General features: G+C 47.3%; 1 protein-coding gene across 3 annotated transcripts in view; it reads left to right on the plus strand.

Moving 5' to 3' along the window:
* Positions 1 to 19,398, plus strand: part of GALM (galactose mutarotase) — a 65,438-nt gene that overhangs the window by 20,756 nt on the left and 25,284 nt on the right. Inside the window, exons 1-4 of one of the 3 annotated variants that reach the window (XM_074949861.1) lie at positions 6,404 to 6,524; positions 6,775 to 6,995; positions 11,909 to 12,063; positions 16,938 to 17,144. In XM_074949861.1, the coding sequence (XP_074805962.1) occupies positions 6,797 to 6,995; positions 11,909 to 12,063; positions 16,938 to 17,144 (561 nt within the window). In that variant the 5' untranslated portion in view covers positions 6,404 to 6,524; positions 6,775 to 6,796. Of the gene's footprint in view, positions 1 to 6,403; positions 6,525 to 6,574; positions 6,689 to 6,774; positions 6,996 to 11,908; positions 12,064 to 16,937; positions 17,145 to 19,398 lie in introns of those variants that run through there. The other 2 variants (XM_074949862.1, XM_074949863.1) reach the window with 2 other exon arrangements.

Genomic DNA, 19,398 nt, shown 5'->3' on the forward strand with positions numbered 1-19,398 from the left:
TTGGGCTCTCAAGCCAGAATTCCAATGGGCAGCGGAGACTGCGGGAACTGTGGGATAGCTACCCACAGTGCAACGCTCCGGAAGTCGACTCTAGCCTCGGTACTGTGGAAGCACTCCGCCGAGTTAATGCACTTAGTGCACTTAGAGCATTTTGTGCGGGGACACACACAATCGACTATATAAAAACGATTTCTAAAAAAATGACTTCTATAAATTCGACCTAATTTCGTAGCGTAGACATACAACAAAGAGCACAAACAAAAGCCTCCCCCCCCCCACAAGATTTGAAAGTACCTTGTCCCCTTATTGGTCCTTTAGGTCAGGTGCCAGCCAGGTTAGTTGAGCTTCTTAACCCTTTACAGGTAACAGGATGTTGCCTCTGGCCAGGAGGGATTTTATAGCACTGTCTACAGAAAGGTGGTTACCCTTCCCTTTATATTTATGACACCTGTTGTCATGAAGAGCTCCTTAGGTCACAGTTACTCACATGTTTATGGTTAACCTCACACTTACATGCTTTGTTGAACTGGGACCTCAGTGTGTGGAGGTGGAGTGGGGAGCTGAGCAAACACTGGCTGAGCTCTGTCGGTCTCCTGCTGCCAGTCCACATCCCTTGGCTGTGGACACCCAGCCACAGCCCTTGACTAATCCCAATTCAGTGCTGGCCTCAAACCTGCCACCACTGTGTAACTCTCATCTCCCATGGAGCCCACTCAAGCTTCATCCCCCTTCTTAGTGCCTGACTCGGGGCACACTGAAGAACAGTGGAAAGACTCCCATTGATTTAATGGGCTCTGGTTCAGGTCCTTAATGAGGAAGGGCCGGGTCTCAGAATGGGATAACAAGAACAAATCCCCAGTTATGCCAGCCATACTGCTAACACCATCCTCTGGAAACAACCCACACCCCAGAGCTGAGCTACCTCCTCCCACATACTCCCCAAATGCCTACCGCATCAAAGCCAACAGCCTTCTCGTTCCAGGGTATCCAAACAAATAGCCCCACAACCCCCCCTTCTGCACAAACAATGCAAACGAGCAGGTCTCTGTGGTAGGGCGTACCCAAGGGGACCCCACAGCCCTGCCTTCTGCTGCCCCACTCAGAGGCCCCACCCTGAGCCAGGCAGTCTGTTCAGAATCAGATCAGGGAGACAGTCAGCCGCGAGGGGCTGTCAGTCACAAGGGAGTGAGAGGCAGGGGCTTTGCCAGCAGCCAGGACAGGGAGCTCTGGGGAAACAGGAGCTGCCCTGGTTATTGGTGTGGAGTTCACTGACGGGACGCTGCATGGCCAAGGACTGTGGGTGAGTCTGAGTTTTGAGGGGTAAAGCAGAGCTTCCTAATACCCAGAGAGGGATGTTTGTGTTTGATCCGGTGCCTCTTGTGACCAGTCTTTTTAGTCACTTGGGCCACGAATGGTTCTGCCACCATTATAAATAAACAGAGAGCAGGATCTCCTCCACAGTCTGCCGTGCAGAGGCTACGCCCCTCCCTTCCCAGAAACACAGCACTGCTCACCCGCACACGGCACCTCACTAACCGGAACACAGCACTTCCCCTTCCCGGCTGAGTGGTGGGGCCTGACGTGAGCGCTACAGAGGCGGGGATGGGCTGCTCCAGACAGGGGCATGTGGGTTTGAAAGGGTTCTCTTCCCACCTGCTTGTTGGAGATAAATGGCAGGAAGTCTGCAGCCTCAGGTTGTGATGTTAATGAAATTAGGGGACGATCTGCTGGCTGCCATAATAATACCCTGCACACATTGCTCTTCCTCCAGCATCACCACTCAGTGAATCTCTGTTTGTGTTACCATAGTGACTGCAGCAGCAACATCTGCAGCCCACTCCTGATCACGGGACTGCCTGTCATCACGGTTACATTGGCCAGCTGGCCACCATGCCCGCTCCCCAGAGGCTTCTCCTGCCTGCAGGAGGATCCCTTGCTTCCGCAGTTTTGCTTTTGCCTGGTTACCTAGTTGCTCCAGCCAACATGCTTGATTGTTCTCATCTATATCAGCTCACAGCCCAACCCACTGGTTCCTCTCCCCTACCTGTGTCTTGCCAGTATCTGTCCTCATCTCTCAGCACACAGCTCTTCTCTGTACCACTTTCTCCTCCTCCCTCCATCCCTTTTCCCCCCTCTCCTTCCAAATCTCCTTTTCTCTTGCCCAAACAAGTCTACAGCCCCCTCCCTTTCTCCTACGGTCAGGGACCCAGGGCTGAACAGACCCAGCTCATTGCCCTCAGCTGATTCAGCCTATAAACCTGGCCTCCTGATGGGCTGAAGGCTCCTGCCAGCACATTCTCAAACCCTGGAGCAGGCCTGGCTTCTCAGTAGCATTTCATACCTGTGGTATGGCCTTGGTCCTGATCCAGCTGATGCTCTGTTCTGACCCTTGGCTCTGACTCATTCGCTGGACTTGGTAACTTTACTCTTGAATTGGGCTCTGGTCACTAGGCCTGGCTGCCCTTGTTCCAACCAGCAGACCAGCTTCCTCTCCAGTCCTAACAAGGCCACGCACAGCCCCATCCATAATGCTTTCTGAGTCCTGGAAGTAGGACCTGTCCTTTTCTTTCTGTTCATAGAGCTAAATCTATCTCTTTCACACACAGACATGCACCCCAGCCCCCTTCACCTTCCAGTGCATTCAAGATACTGCTGCTCGGGTTGTTTCCCTGGCTCATTGCTTGTCTGTGCAACTCGGCACCAATTACTGCCTCACCATCACCTTAGACTCTAGCCCTCCCCAGGGATCTGCAAGTCTTTGATTGGTGAAGTGACGGAGTCAGTGCAATGGGGCCAGCCTTTAAGGCCCAGATGTCTGTCTGTGTTGCAAGCGGCTCCATACTTCCTTCCATGCTGTGTACTATGCATGGGATGTCCTCCTGGAATTAACCCGTGAGGCTACTGCCCTCTTTCTTCAAACCCCAGACTTCTGTTATGTTTACAGGCAATAGGTAGGGCTAGTAGGATATTTTCCATCACAACTGGTTTTTGACAGAAAATGAAACAACCTTTTTCCCCCCTGCAAAAAGTGTCTTTCCCATGGAAAATTTTGACTTTTCATCAAGAAACCAAATCCCCACACTTTTCAGTTTCAATGAGAAGTTGAAGATTTCCATGGAAAATTTCAGCAAAAACTATTTTCTTTTAACTCTTTTCAAAATTCTCTATGAACACTCTTTCCCGCATCTTCTGTCCAGCTCTAGTAATACGGCAAGTGGGGAAAGCTGTATTTATTTCATATTCTTCTAATGCTCCTCTAGGTATATGGGGCCATCATGCTGCAAAGTAGTGACCTATGTAACTACATGATCTTAGTTTTGTATCCTTGTTAGGGGGCTTATTCCTTCACCCACTTACTTCCCTGGTCCTTCTAGCATGAACAGAGAGCAACAATACCTGAAGTCCAAAGGTGCAAACAATTCAATGTTTATTGGGGTGAACTTCCAGCAGGCATGATTCCAGTTTCCTTCCTTAGTGTCCCCCTTCCCAGCTCTGACACCACAGGGTCTTACCTGTGGCCCTGTTCCCATTTCCCCCCCTTAGCAAAACAAGATTCCAATTTCCCCACCCCCATTCCCTGTTCCCATTCCCGCCCTTAGCAAAACATAATTTCAAGTCCCCCCCGCACACTTCCTGATTGACTGCAGATATAGTAAAACTTGAGTTCTGCTTAGCTACACCTTAACCAATCATTTTACTGAAATTTAACTAACCAATCTTAACATGTTGTAACATGATTATTTAATCAATTATATCCCACCACCTTAATTAGTTGACACCCAGCAAAATTAATTATACAGCAGACAGAAACAATCACAGAATCAGACAGAGATTATACAGACAAACAATAGGGAAATGGGGACTACAGTGATAGAACAAACACAGAAATGAGGATTTCACATCCCAGCTATTGATAAGTGAGTTCTTGCCAGACAGGATGCTATCAAACTAGGTTTCCTTTTACATCTTCTAGGCTCTTCCCTTTCTCTGGAGGTGATAGGAATACAGTCCTGTTCTGATAATGCCTAACAGCCCAATAGCACCTGATTTCAATGTGACTAGTTTGGAATGTGAGGAGGTGACCGGTCGCTTCCCAGCTTATGGCTGCTTCTGGTGCTTAGCCAGAGGCCTTACCTAAGAACAGGGCCTCAGACTGTCACAGTGAGAAAATGTCTTATACAGGCAGTAATTTTGATTCTTTCTTTTATATTTCTGTAACTATCTAAATGATAAACATATACCTAAATTCTTAAAGTATAGGCCTTTGCAGACAGGCCTGAATATCTATATCCTAACAATCCTCATTGTCCTTCCCTACTCTTGATAAAGACACAAGTGAATGTGACAGGCAAGTTAGGTGTTTGGGGCAGGAACTGTCTACCTGTGCACTGATACAGCACCTAGCACAATGGGACCTCCATCCTGACTGGGACCACAGGGCATCTCCTATTACAAAGGATAAATCATCATGATAATGTAAATGCAAAAATATCAACACTGTGACTTACAAAAATCGTCTCTCCCATCCATTTCCAAATGTGTAGCAGATGTTGCTGCTTGTTATAAAGACTGTCAGTGTCCATGCTTCACAGATAATCAAGTTTATAAATTTAATAAAATCAATAACAAGACATTAATTGCCAAAAGCCTCTGTTTTTCATACTGATTTTATTTTGATTTACTCAATGCTACAACCCAGCCACACCTGCTTGACTTAAGTTGGGACTGCACAAGTGATATTTTAAAGAACACAAATGCTGAAAACAATGGAATCTACTAGCTAAGGTCCTGATCCTGCAACCCGTGTGAATGGCCCCTTTGCTTTACTCCCATGCATAGCCCCATTGAACTCAGAGGAGCTACTCATATGAGTAAAGTGATGCAGGTGTTACAGGATTGGGACCTAGGGATATTTCAACACTTATTTTACTCCCTTAATGTCATACTTCTTAGAAATACCAAGCTGTTGACCTGCATGGTACTTAAATAATGCATGGCAAATACTGCCATGATATGGGAGAAGAGTATATCTTGTCTCTCCAGAGATCTCAACTTCAAAGGAGTTAAAAGCACGGTTGCCAATTCTCGTGGTTTTATTGTGAGACTCATGATATTTAGTATGTTTCTTAATTTCCAGGTCCTGGAGTCCTGTGATTAAATGGGAAATTCAGCTTTCATTTAAAAAATAAGTTTCCAGCCTGGCCTGTCTCCCAAGATCTGTGAGAGTGATGGGTCGTCCTTCAGGAAAGGTTGTAGATCCCTGATGATGCGTTGGAGGGGTTTTAGTTGGGGGCTGAAGGTGACGGCTAGTGGCGTTCTGTTATTATCTTTGTTGGGCCTGTCCTGTAGTAGGTGACTTCTGGGTACTCTTCTGGCTCTGTCAGTCTGTTTCTTCACTTCAGCAGGCGGGTATTGTAGTTGTAAGAATGCTTGATAGGGATCTTGTAGGTGTTTGTCTCTGCCTGAGGGGTTGGAGCAAATGCGGTTGTATCGTAGAGCTTGGCTGTAGACAATTTATTGTAGATAAGTTTCTTCCCCCCCCACACTGTTCCTCACACATTCTGGTCAACTGCTGGAAATGGCCCACCTTGATTATCACTACAAAAGGTCTTCGCGCCCCCCCGCTCTCCTGCTGGTAATAGCTCACCTTAAGTGATCACTCTCCTTACAGTGTGTAGGGTAACACCCATTGTTTCATGTTCTCTGTGTATATAAATCTCCCCACTGTATTTTCTACTGCATGCATCCGATGAAGTGAGCTGTAGCTCACGAAAGCTTATGCTCAAATAAATTGGTTAGTCTCTAAGGTGCCACAAGTCCTCCTTTTCTTTTTGCAAATACAGACTAACATGGCTGCTACTCTGAATTCTATTGTGGGTCTTGCCATATTTGGTGATTGTCTTAAATCCCCCAGCTGCCAGAGTCAGGTTCTTATGGGAGAATCTCAGCTTCCTTTTAAAGCAACAGTAAGTTTCTAGGTTTCATGCATCCGATGAAGTGAGCTGTAGCTCACGAAAGCTTATGTTCAAATAAATTGGTTAGTCTCTAAGGTGCCACAAGTCCTCCTTTTCTTTTTGCGAGTAAGTTTCTAGTCCTCCTGATTGCAGAAAAAAACTTTGAAATGTGATCTCAGTGTATCATAAAAACTCAAATGCCAGAAGGGAAATAAAATGAGCCCACAATGTATTATTTTTTAAATCTAATGATTTTTAAGCCAGCCTGGTGATTTTGGGGGTCTGTGTCCAGATTTTTGAACCCTGGGGGTTGGCAATCCTGCATTTTGAAAGTCTCTCTTCCCTTTTATTCTAGCTCAGGTCTCAAAACTACAGGCCACAGCGTACAGCGCTCCCCCTCTTGGTGCCAGAAGCGTGGACTGTATATCCCAGCATGCAATCCTCCATCTGGAGCTGAACGGCTGGCTGCTCGTATGTCATATCAAAATCCAGCCTTGCGTGCTGGGCCCTGCAGTGTTCACCTGCTCGCTGAAAAGGGATGGAGCAGCTGATAGTCGCGCTGTAGCTGAGGTTGCAGCTCAGTTTCTGTTTAGCAGATTACTGGCTGCCTCCTTGCTTCAGAGGGGGGCCAGGAAAGGGTGCGGGGCAGGTTATCCCTGCCTGCTTCTCTGGCTTGGCCTGCTTGGGGGAGGATCATGTGATTTCCTGGCTCCAAGCCCTGCCCTGTTTGCAGTGTGTGTTTTCTTACTGCTGTCTCTGCAATCTGGATTTCCCCTCCTCAGCCCTCTGCTTACCTTGTGGTTTCTTGCTTGTGTTCCAGAGACGTCCGGCTGTGGGGAGCAATGACAGAGGTGACCAGAGAGGTGTTTGGACACTTGCCCCAGAAGGGAGGAAGAGGAGGGGCTGTTGAAAAGTTCCTGCTGAAATCAGACAGTGTTAAAGTGGAGATTATCTCCTTAGGCTGTATAATCACTGCACTGGAAACCAAAGGCAGGGATGGGAACCTCTCCGACATTGTCCTGGGCTTTGATCGCTTGGAAGGTGGGTTTAAATCCATTTTTTCAAAGACAATATGCATTGACCTAGCTTCTTGGTTATTTTCTTTCTGATCCTTTTCTAAGGTACTTCTCACTAGGCCCCTGGTTCTCCATGGCCCTGCCCCCAGCGTAGTCCTCTGCTGTAGTCCAAACACTACCATATCCGAGTGGTGCCGTGTTCCATCCACCCACACTGCTGTGAGCGACTACCTTATGTTCAAGGCAATGGAGAGGCTTCTATTTCAGTGACAGTGTGTGTGTGTGTGTGTGTGGGGGGGGGTTTGCAGGTTGCCATTTGCTTCAGTGGAAGCAAGATCAGACCCATATTACACAAGAGTCCCAACCACAAGAGAAGAAAAACTTCTTTCCCCAGCCCAGAAGGACTTTTGCTTCTTAGAACAAAGACTTTCAACACAGCACAGCATCTGGGTCTGTACAATTAGGAAAGAGACGACTAAGGGGGGGGATATGACAGAGGTCTATAAAATCACAAAAAGAAAAGGAGTACTTGTGGCACCTTAGAGACTAACCAGTTTATTTGAGCATCCGCAAATCAGTGGATTCACAGATGCTCAAATAAATTGGTTAGTCTCTAAGGTGCCACAAGTACTCCTTTTCTTTTTGCGAATACAGACTAACACGGCTGTTACTCTGAAACCTATAAAAATCACACTGGATTTTATAGACCTGGACACCTCCCAGCTGCTGTCAGTTTTGTTTGATCTGGTGTACTTGCAGAAGCAAGGTGGCAATCAGGTCCACAGAAAACATGTCCCAAGACTGTAAACATACAAATACTCCTTCTAGAGCAAAAGTGCAGTTTTAATATCCTTTAACTCTTTTTGCTTTACCAACCATACCACTTCCTAGCCATTAAGGAAGAGTTATTTACCCCTTCACATAACACAAGAACCAAGGATTGCCAATGAAATTAACAGGCAGCAGGTTTAAAGCAAACATAAGGAAGTATTTCTTCAAACAACACACAGTCATCCCATGGAACTTGTTGCCAGGGGATGATGTGAAGGCCAGAAGTATAACTGGGTTCAAAAAAGAATTAGATAAATTCCTGGAGAACAGGTCTAGATGGTCAGGGTTGTAACCCCATGCTCTGGGTGTACCTAAATCTCCAACTGCCGGAAGCTGAGACTGGACAATAGAGGTGGAGGATTCAAAATTGCCCTGTTCTGTGCATTCCCTCTGAAGCATCTGACACTGGCCAATGTCAGGGACAGGACACTGGGCTACATGGACCGCTGGCCTGACCCAGTAGAGTCATTCTTATGGCAATGATATACATTATTATAATTTTGGTTACTATAGCAGCTAGAGGCCCCAATCAAGAATGAAGCCTTGAGAAGAAGGATGATCCAATGGTTAGGGCACCAAGCTGGCACTTAAGAGATCCTGGGTTAAGTTACCTGCTGTGCCACAAACTCCTTTTGTGACCTTGGGGAAGTCACTTAGCCTCTCTGTGCCTCAATTCCCCAACTGTACAAGGGGATAATCGTCCTGCCCTGCAGAGCTGTGAGAATAAATGCAACAGCATGTGAAGTGCTCAGATATGGTGATGGGAGCCATAGGAGGACCTTAGATAAATTGGGCTAGGTGTGTACAACCACAAAATGGGATAGTCCTTGCCCAGTATGTAACCGTTACCTCTAAGCACCCAAGTGTCTCTCTGTCGGTTGCACTGGGGGAGTTGCTCCTGATTTACACACCTATGCAAGCGAGATCAGAGTCAGGCTTGCGAAACTTGAAAATGGAGCAGGGGCCATGTTTTTGTTCTGTTTGTACAGCATGTAGCACAGAGGGGTTCTGGTCCATGGCTAGGGCTCCTAGGCACTAGGGTCATACAGATATTTAATAACACTGTGAATGTTGCAAAAAGAAAAGGAGTACTTGTGGCACCTTAGAGACTAACCAATTTATCTGAGCATAAGCTTTCGTGAGCTACAGCTCACTTCATCGGATGCAGCTCACGAAAGCTTATTCTCAAATAAATTGGTTAGTCTCTAAGGTGCCACAAGTCCTCCTTTTCTTTTTGCGAACACAGACTAACACGGCTGCTACTCTGAAACCTGTGAATGTTGTCAATCCCCGGCTGCAGAGCTGGATGCTGGGGATGGAGAGGCTGGGGACTTATGGATCAGTTCAGGGCGGGTGTTCCGTGTGCAGGGGGCAGTATGGATGCTGGCGCAGGGAGGTCTGTGTGAGAACTGACAAGGGGGTGGAGGAGGCTGGCAACCTTGGTGCAGCCGAGCCGGCGGGGTTGGTGGACAAGAGGCGGGAGTGGGCATGCAGTGAGTGCAGGGTCAGGAAGACCCATGAAGTGAAGCCAATTAGCTAGAGAAAGAGGGGAACAGGTGAAGAGGCTTCAAGGGGGGGGGCAGACAGAGTAAGTGATCCAAGCAGTTGTGCTTTGTATGGAGAGGAGGGACAGCGATGTGGATGGTAGAGGCCTGAGAGGACAAGCCTGTATGTTCAGGGCTCCGGGAGCGAGGGATGTGAGTGGACATTTCTGACCAGCACCTTACCGGAGTGGAGCTAACAGGCCCGTCTGTTACTCTGCTGAGTCTAGTTCTTAAAAACATTTAGTTCCTGATTCTGCCCATCTTGCTCATGTACTACAATGGAGTAGTGCCACTGGAATGGATGGGATTCCTCAGGCTGGGCGTTACTCTGGATTACGCTGAGCTGGGCCTTTGGAAAGCCCATGAAATAAGGCTTGATGGGGAATGGCTGCCTTGAGGTCATTGTATCCCTAGACAGATCTGAGCCAGGCACGCAGCACAGATGAGTGCCCTGAGTCCTGCAACAAGCAGCCGCTCAGTTACCGCCTGACTGCAAACAGGCGCTTTCTTCCTGTTTTTAAGGCACCTTATATGAGCCACTTGGAGCACCATGGGGTGACAGCTGAGAGTAGAATGCCCCAGCTGTCACATTGGGGCCATGTTCTCGCCTCTTCCGAATAGTGAGGAAGCACTCCGAATGCTCGCTTAGCTCCAGAAGGGAACACAGACTTTCTGGCAGCTCTGTGGCAGACACACATCAGACTGCTTTTATTTCATGCATTCCCTCCTTGTTATCTCACAAATTTGCGTGAAAGTAGGCATCCAAATTCTGCTTTCCATTCTCAATGGAGAATCTGAGAGCAGAGCAGAGACCATGTGTTAATCTGGCCTTTTGCCCGAGGAATGGAGTCGATTTGGATGGATGGGTTTGGTGTCTCTGGTTAATAGGGTGCGTATGTTACTATCGTACAGCACTAATTTGTTTCTGTGTAGGCTGTAATTTTCAAACGTCTCTAAAATCCACATGCCTAGTTAGAATGGCTCAAAAATTGGCCTGTCAGTTCAGAGTCTGGGTAAAGTCTAGGGTGAAAATTTGGTGACAGTGGATGACCGTGTTCTCTAGACTAGAGTACAGACCCTCCCACCCCTTCACCAAAAACAAAAAGACCTGTTTTTTAAATGTCAGCCATCTCATAATGCACAGATATGGACCAGACAGGAGGCTCTATCCCCATGAAGCCCCCATCGCTGCACTGCCCTTGCTGAGACCTAGCATCAGAATTCCTGCAAGCTATTGGAGTTTGCTTTGTGAGCTCACCTGCTGTGAGCCGCGTTCTTCTCCTGCAGCAGTGAGAGATTGTTAGGGAGACCATCCCACGTAATATACCACAGGGGAAGGGGAACTGAATTGGGAGCTAGAAACCGTGAATTAAAATTTCTTCCTGTGACTGTGGGGAATATTTCTATGCATTTCATCGCTCTTAATAGTAACCCAGGCTGCCTATATCCCTGTCCTGATGGGAGATGACAGTCCTTCCTCTATTTAGCAAATAAGCGGCTGCTCAAGGGCCTTTCAGCCAAAGCCAGGAATAGATCCAGTCTCTAAAGACTGGCCCAAGACTCCTCCCCTCAGAAATGCCGCCCTTTTAAGTGACTCTGCCAAGGTGACTTGCCCTAGGCAGCAACAGAGTGTACATATATTGATGGGTTTCAGAGTAACAGCCGTGTTAGTCTGTATTCGCAAAAAGAAAAGGAGTACTTGTGGCACCTTAGAGACTAACCAATTTATTTGCGCATAAGCTTTCGTGAGCTACAGCTCACTTCATCGTATGCATCCAATGCAGTGAGCTGTAGCTCACGAAAGCTTATGCTCAAATAAATTGGTTAGTCTCTAAGGTGCCACAAGTCCTCCTTTTCTTTTGCATATATTGATGGTGACTAGGGCAGGGCCTGCAAGCAGCAAAAAGACAGTCTTGTGGCTGTGGCAGTGTACTGGGGCTCAGGAGATCTAGTGTCTGTCCTGGGCTCTCCCACAGCCTGCCTCTGGGATGCTGAGCAAGCCTCTTACAGCAGCATGGTTTGGAGGTGACCGCCTGGCTGAGATCTGCGTAGAGAATGCCTCACCTCCATTTAGCAGGAAGGATTGCCTTGTGGCTAACACATCAGCCTAGTGCTGCAGGTGGCTACAGTGGATGGGAAGTGTCACCTTAGCTCTCCATTTCCTGGCTTTTTAACATTACATCTTGTTTAGATAACTGTTCTTGTAAAGGGACCGTAAACTCCACAGTTCCCTGTTCTGCAGCCATGAGTTTTGAAACTCATGAGGAATGAAACTCTCCCATTCTGGAAGGGCACGAGGAGTGCAGGGTAGTTGTTGGGTGTGATGGAAATGGTCGTGCACCTCCAAAATGCGCAATTGGGGATGCCTTCTAGAACTCAAATCAGTAAACAAATGGAGACTTGCAGACACCTTCTATGTCCTCATCTTAAATTAGGATCCTTGTCTTATTGCCAGGACTGTTTTTCCCCACCCAACCCTACTTTCTGAGCTCCATCTGCCTGGCCCTAGGGATCACAGTAAAACTGAACTTTGTTTTGAATGATGACTCATTTATTTTGTTAGGTTATGTCAACAAACACCCCTATTTTGGAGCCACTATTGGGCGAGTTGCTAACAGAATTGCTAACGGGAAATTCACAGTGGAAGGAAAAGAGTATCAGTTGGCCCTCAACAACCCACCCAACAGCCTGCATGGAGGGAACAAAGGGTTTGACAAGGTAAATCTGATCATCGTCAAACTGATTCTGATCTCCCTTGTTTTCAATCAGGGGCATCCTGTTAAAGCAAGAGGTTGATTTTAGTATGCTTTAGCCCTGTGTTATTGATGTTTGAGGACAAGCTTTCTGTACCTTGAAAGTTGACACTCTTTCCAAATGGCTTCCTTATCACGCTAATATCTCCTTGTTTTAGAATGATCCTTCAGCTCTGTACAATTAAAACACCCAATCTCTGCAATTTACACCAAGCAGCTTTTACAGCTGGTAAGCTGCCCCTAATTAGGAATATTGTCTGCTGCAGAATTGGCCACTACAGCTAGTCTGGGGCTGGACTCTACCTGCTGGGTGACTGTGGAAAGCCATTTCTCCTTCCTGTGGTTCTGTTTCCCCTTGCCGTGGCAGGGACCTCTTCAGTTTTAATTTTAGCAGAGACATCTCTTATCCCAAATACTCATTATACACTGGAGTCAAATGGACTCTAAAAAAACTAAACAAGGAGTTTTCAACAGTGTAAGTCTCTTTCTCAGTACTTGTCTACATTTGAAGACTGCCCAGTGTTTAAACTCAATTGGATGTGCTCAAGTTAAGAGTGCTGAGTAGATAAGTACTGGATGTGTCAGCCGTGTAATAGCTGTTAGCCATGACTAGCTGAGTGGTGTTGAGCAGAACCAGTTGTCATCTAGCTGGCCGCAGTGTTGTGGTCAGCATGAAGTCATCCTAGTCACAAGTTCCCAGGCAGGTTACTGTATAGCATTATGTCCTTTCTGGTTGGAGAGATGAATGGACTTTATGATAAGTTTGAGATATTTTCCTGAAATATCTTCCAAATATTTTCTGTGAAACCCATTTTTTTCACACTTACAAATTTTGATTTTGTTGGCTCTGTTCTTTCCAGTTAGCTACAGAAAAACCTGTATATAGCATTAACAAAGTCTGCTCTCAGAGCTGGCTCATGTCCTCCAAAGTGCAGGAATTTGCAGCTTTGCATTGAGGACCCATGTTTAAAGATCAAGATAAAGTTTAATGCCAGGTATCCCCTTTTTTTAAAACACTCTTTGCCATTTTACCATACTTCCCATAAAAGTATCAGTGTCTTTTTTGTGACCTGTATTGGCTGCCTTTTAAAAGAACCAGTTGTGTTTGATCACAACCTTGTTTTGTTATCTGTATATGTATTTTGTTCAGTTTCTAAAAATAAGTATACAAAACTTGGACTGTAAGCTCCTTGGGGCAGAGACTGTCTTTTTGTTCTGTGTCTGTGCAGTGCCTGGCACAGTGGAGGCCTGATCCGTCGCCAGGGCTCCTAGGTGCAGCGGCAATGCAGATAGTATCATTTCCCGATATACACATGACCTCAATCACTCAGGCCCAGCCTCTTGTCTTTTGGGATGTTAGTAGAGGCTCGATCCTGCAGGGTGCCCAGCACTCTGGTCCTGATCCAGCAAAGTCCATAAGCACCAACTTAACTTAAAGCACATGAGCTGTCCCATTGAATTCAGCAGGACAACTTATATGCTTGAAGTTAAGTATGTGCTTAAGTGCCTGGCTAAATCAGGAATAGAGTACTCAGCGCCTCGCAGGATCAAGTCCAATTTCCCTAGGGCTTCACAGTGGTGCTGGAACAGTTTTTAGAGTGGGGGTACTGAGCTGTGCCTCCCCTCACCTGTGTCTGCGTCCCTCACCGCCCCCTTGAGCTGGGGCCAGGAGCAGGGCTGTGGCTTCGGGAGGGGGGAATGCAGACACGGTAAGAGGGCTGAGGCTGGGGTCACAGCTTTGGTGTGGAACCCCGGGCCGGAGTCAGGAGCGGAGCCCCACAGCCTGGACCCTGGGTGCCGGGCCGGGTGCGGGGCCAGGTGGCCAGGTGCGGGGCCTGGTGGCTGGGACCCCAGGTCAGCGGCCGAGAGCCCAGGTGCAGTGCCAGTGGCTGGGACTGGGGCCAGCAGCAGAGCCCCCCGGGTGCGGGGCTGGCAGCCGGGACCCTGTGCAAAGCCTGGGGGTGCTGCAGCACCCCCTGCACCTGTAGTTCCCGCAGCTATGGGGCTCCGGCTGCCTTACAGCCGTCATGGATGGAAAAAACACAATATTTAATTTAAAAAACGAAGTAGAAGTGTATGTACATTTAATAGCAAATCCTCTCAGACAGCTGTTTTTGTCCGTGAAGCTGCTGTTCTGGGCTTGGATGGCTGTTAATGGCTGGTGGGGTTTTGTGTGCTTATGCTTTTCTTTTAATCCTGGGTGACAGCATTCAAAAAAATTGTCAGTTTTTGCAGGAATAGAATGCTGATTTTGGGGGCCATAAAACCTTAATGATGTTTCTTTGAATGGTCATGTCAATGAGATCTCCCCTTCAGCTAGTTAGCGTGTCTATACAGGCTCTAACAGGAAGGCCTTTGATCACCCGAGAAGTGCTCTTACCACAGTGCAATAGATGTCATGTTACTGAACAGTCATGTTATCAAAGCCGTTCTGGTATAACCAAAGGCCAGATCCTCAGCTGGGGTAAATCAGGATAATTCCACTGAACTACACATTTACATCAGTGAAGGATGTAGGCCAAAAGTGTGTAACATTTTTTTTCTATGGTTTCTCCTACTGCGCAAAGAAAATGTCATCACTGAAGCCTTGGCTGCAGTAGTACTTATTGTAAACATGTAGGTTATTTTTTTTTTTAAACATTCTCTGAAGATTATTTTAAAGAGTAAAGAAGAGATTTCTTTAGGTTAGAGGTTTTTCGCAGGAGTGGGTGGGTGAGCTTCTGTGGCCTGCGTTGTGCAGGAGGTTGGACTAGATGATCATAGTGGTCCCTTCTGACCTTAGGATCGGACAGAATGTCCTGTGCTGTTGTTAAACTGACAGCTGGGAGAAGGGAGAGAGTAACAATAATCTTTGTGACTACATCTCCTACCACACAGACCATATGGTAAATAATGTTTGGCACTCCAGAAAGCTGGTAAGAAACTGATCTTGCCTTCCGGGTCTGAGTTATATGAAATAGGTCAGGGTTACATAAAATTACACCCTTGTCATGTGACAAGGAGTTAGTAACCACTGACTGGAGCAGCTGTTTTTACACTCCGGGCCAGACTCTCACTTCACCACTAGCTAGATTTGTCTACCTCCTTCCTTCTCTGGATGCTCGCTGTGGTGTAGCTGCTTAGAGCCCAGGGTCAGCACTTACAGCAGTCCCACTTGCAGAAAGGCACATTACAATTGACCTGATTATTTGATTTCTATGTCTGGGTCAAGACCACGCACATCTGCAAAGAGAAGAGCATGTAAAGGTCTGTTCAGCCATGGCAAATAGAGAGCTGGCTGATGTAACTTCATTCCAATTAGAAGAAAGCTGACTAGGGAACTTGGAGGATGAAACTCTAGGGGGTATGAGAATACTGCGATTCAACTAGTTATTGATCCTGCTGTCTGTGTGTCCAGAGAGCTGAGGAAATCCCAGAGTCTGTGCCGTCCTGACCCAAACCCAGAAAGCAAATACGTAAGATTATAAATTTCCTATGATTTCCCCTTTTAGAGCACCTTCCTGCCATGGAGCTCAAAGCACTTTCCGAGCGTGAATTAATTAATACTCAGGATAGCACCGTAAGGCGGGTAAAGTAGTTATTAGCCCTGTTTCAGGGGTAGGTAACGTGAGGTACACAGAGATGTGAAGTGGCGTGCGAGAGTTCTCCTCACAATGCAGCTTGCTGCAGTGCTGCCTCTCTTGCTCAGCTTGATGGTGCTATAAAAGACGAAAGCAAGGAAAAGAGGAAGAAAGGGGTAAGCAACATATGTGAGACTTTGCATCTCACAAGCTAAGCAGGACTGGGCCCCCAAAGGACATGCTTCAGCACGGACGATATTCCTTGCTCTGTGTTGGTCACGTACCTGTGCTTCCGCATGGTGCTGTGGGAGCATGGCGCCTTTCTGATGCGATCCTAACTGTTTGTGGTCATTCTGGGTACCTCTGCACTGCAAAAAAAGACCCATGGCAGCGAGTCTGAGTCCAGGTCAACTGACTTAGCTTGTGGGGCTCACGGTGCATCGCTGAAAATAGCCAGATGGACATTGCCTCTTGGGCTGGAGCCTGGGCTCTGAAACCTGGCAGGGGTGTGTGTGAGTCTCAGAGCCTGAGCTCCAGCCTGAACAGGAATATCTACACGGCTGTTTTTAGCCTCATTGCCTGATCCTGAGTCAGTCGACCTGGGCTCTGAGACTCGCTGCCGGGTGGTTTTTTTGCAGTGTAGATGTACCCTAAAGATCCTTATCAGACACTTATCAGAGGGGTTTGAGAGTTATCCCTAGTGCTCTGATTGGACTCCAGCTTCAGTTGTTCTGTTCCTCCAACTTCTCCTAGTCATTTCAGTTGGATACAGTGTTTGTTTTCACTTCCTGTTTTAAACTGTGTGCAGCTGAAGAGCTCCCACCCCAGGAGTGGGCTAAGTGATCCCTGAATGTAGATTGTAGGACCTCAAGATAAAATGCAGTATATACATTTGTTTTTAGATTATGTATCTGAAATATATAGGACCTTGAGGAAGTGGGAAATAATACTGATCGGCAGCCTCTTCTTCCTGTGTTTAAATCCAACATGTAGCACAAGAGAAGGATGTTACTCAGTAAAATATTATGATTTATATTACGGTGTCACTTAGGAGCCTCAGTCATGGATCAGGACCTTATTGTGGTAGGCACTGTACAAGCACAGAACAAAAAAGGCCCCTGCCCTAAGAAGTTTACTGTCTAACAATGGTTTCTATGTCACTGCAGCTGTAAACAAGAATTCTGCTTGCCTCCGGGAATGGAGCCGTGTCAGTTATCTTGCATGTGGGTTTCAACGGGGTAGAGAAATGAAATGAGTGTCAACAAAATTGTTGTTGCAGGTTCTCTGGACCCCGGAGGTGCTGCTAAATGGCATACGCTTCTCCAGAACGAGCCCAGATGGCGAGGAAGGATATCCTGGGGAACTAAAAGTCTGGGTGACCTACACGCTCGATGGTGGGGAACTAGTGATAAACTACCGAGCTCAAAGCAGCAACACTACCCCTATTAGCCTGACAAACCATGCCTACTTCAATCTAGCAGGCCAGGTAAGACAATCATCCTTGGTACTTCTCATGCTTTGGAAGCATGACTGAATTCATCTCACTGAGCTCAGATGGCGGGCTCGTAACTCTCACAATGCCTCGTAACTCCCTCATGAGCTACGCTGTCCAGTGATCTTACTCTGCTTGCTACACCATTGGAACAGCTAATACTTTAATACATCGTGAGGGGAGGGGAACCAAGAGCCATGTGCAAGTTGGGGCACGATGAGGGAGGGAAACTCTGGGGCTATTCATGGTGTGGGTGGTCAGAAAAGCTCAGTCCAAGGGGGTTCAGGGCAATCGGGGACATGGCCTGCTCAGGGAAGCTAATTTGGCACCAGGAGAAGCTACTGTAACTCTTTCAGTCTGTTTGCATTCCCAAGCAAGTGCAGAAGGGACTACGTACAGGATAGTGGCCTGTGATGTACAGAGCAGACTGGATGATCACCTGGTCTTTTCTGGCCTTAAATTCCCTGACTCTGAGAAAAAATGAAGCTCGTTGGGGTCATAGAATTATAGAATATCAGGGTTGGAAGGGACCTCAGGAGGTCATCTAGTCCAGCCCCCTGCTCAAAACAGGACCAATCCCCAACTAAATCATCCCAGCCAGGGCTTTGTCAAGCCTGACCTTAAAAACTTCTAAGGAAGGAGATTCCACCACCTCCCTAGGTAACGCATTCCAGTGTTTCACCACCCTCCTAGTGAAAAAGTTTTTCCTAATATCCAACCTAAACCTCCCCCACTGCAACTTGAGACCAGTACGCCTCGTTCTGTCATCTGCTACCACTGAGAACAGTCTAGATCCATCCTCTTTGGAGCCCCCTTTCAGGTAGTTGAAAGCAGCTATCAAATCCCCCCTCATTCTTCTCTTCCGCAGACTAAACAATCCCAGTTCCTTCAGCCTCTCCTCATAAGTCATGTGTTCCAGTCCCCTAATCATTTTTGTTGCCCTCCACTGGACGCTTTCCAATTTTTCCACATCCTTCTTGTAGTGTGGGGCCCAAAACTGGACACAGTACTCCAGATGAGGCCTCACCAATGTCGAATAGAGGGGAACGATCACGTCCCTCGATCTGCTGGCAATGCCCCTACATATACATCCCAAAATGCCATTGGCCTTCTTGGCAACAAGGGCACACTGTTGACTCATATCCAGCTTCTCGTCCACTGTAACCCCTAGGTCCTTTTCTGCAGAACTGCTGCTGAGTTATTCGGTCCCTAGTCTGTAGCGGGTGCATGGGATTCTTCCGTCCTAAGTGCAGGACTCTGCACTTGTCCTTGTTAAACCTCATCAGATTTCTTTTGGCCCAATCCTCTAATTTGTCTAAGGCCCTCTGTATCCTATCTCTACCCTCCAGCATATCTACCTCTCCTCCCAGTTTAGTGTCATCTGCAAACTTGCTGAGGGTGCAGTCCACACCATCCTCCAGATCATTTATGAAGATATTGAACAAAACCGGCTAGAGGACCGACCCTTGGGGCACTCCACTTGATACCGGCTGCCAACTAGACATGGAGCCATTGATCACTACCCGTTGAGCCCGACAATCTAGCCAGCTTTCTATCCACCTTATCGTCCATTCATCCAGCCCATACTTCTTTAACTTGCTGGCAAGAATACTGTGGGAGATCGTGTCAAAAGCTTTGCTAAAGTCAAGGAACAACACGTCCACTGCTTTCCCCTCATCCACAGAGCCAGTTCTCTTGTCATAGAAGGCAGTTAGATTAGTCAGGCATGACTTTCCCTTGGTGAATCCATGCTGACTGTTCCTGATCACTTTCCTCTCCTCTAAGTGCTTCAGAATTGATTCCTTGAGGACCTGCTCCATGATTTTTCCAGGGACTGAGGTGAGGCTGACTGGCCTGTAGTTCCCAGGATCCTCCTTCTTCCCTTTTTTAAAGATGGGCACTACATTAGCCTTTTTCCAGTCGTCCGGGACTTCCCCTGATCGCCATGAGTTTTCAAAGATAATGGCCAATGGCTCTGCAATCACATCTGCCAACTCCTTTAGCACCCTCGGATGCAGCGCATCCGGCCCCATGGACTTGTGCTCATCCAGCTTTTCTAAATAGTCCCAAACCACCTCTTTCTTCACAGAGGGCTGGTCACCTCCTCCCCATGCTGTGATGCCCAGTGCAGTAGTCTGGGAGCTCACCTTGTTCGTGAAGACGGAGACAAAAAAAGCATTGAGTACATTAGCTTTTTCCACATCCTCTGTCACTCGGTTGCCTCCCTCATTCAGTAAGGGGCCCACAC

This window comes from Natator depressus, chromosome 3 (genome assembly GCF_965152275.1).
Source record: "Natator depressus isolate rNatDep1 chromosome 3, rNatDep2.hap1, whole genome shotgun sequence".
Classification (NCBI taxonomy): domain Eukaryota; kingdom Metazoa; phylum Chordata; order Testudines; family Cheloniidae; genus Natator; species Natator depressus.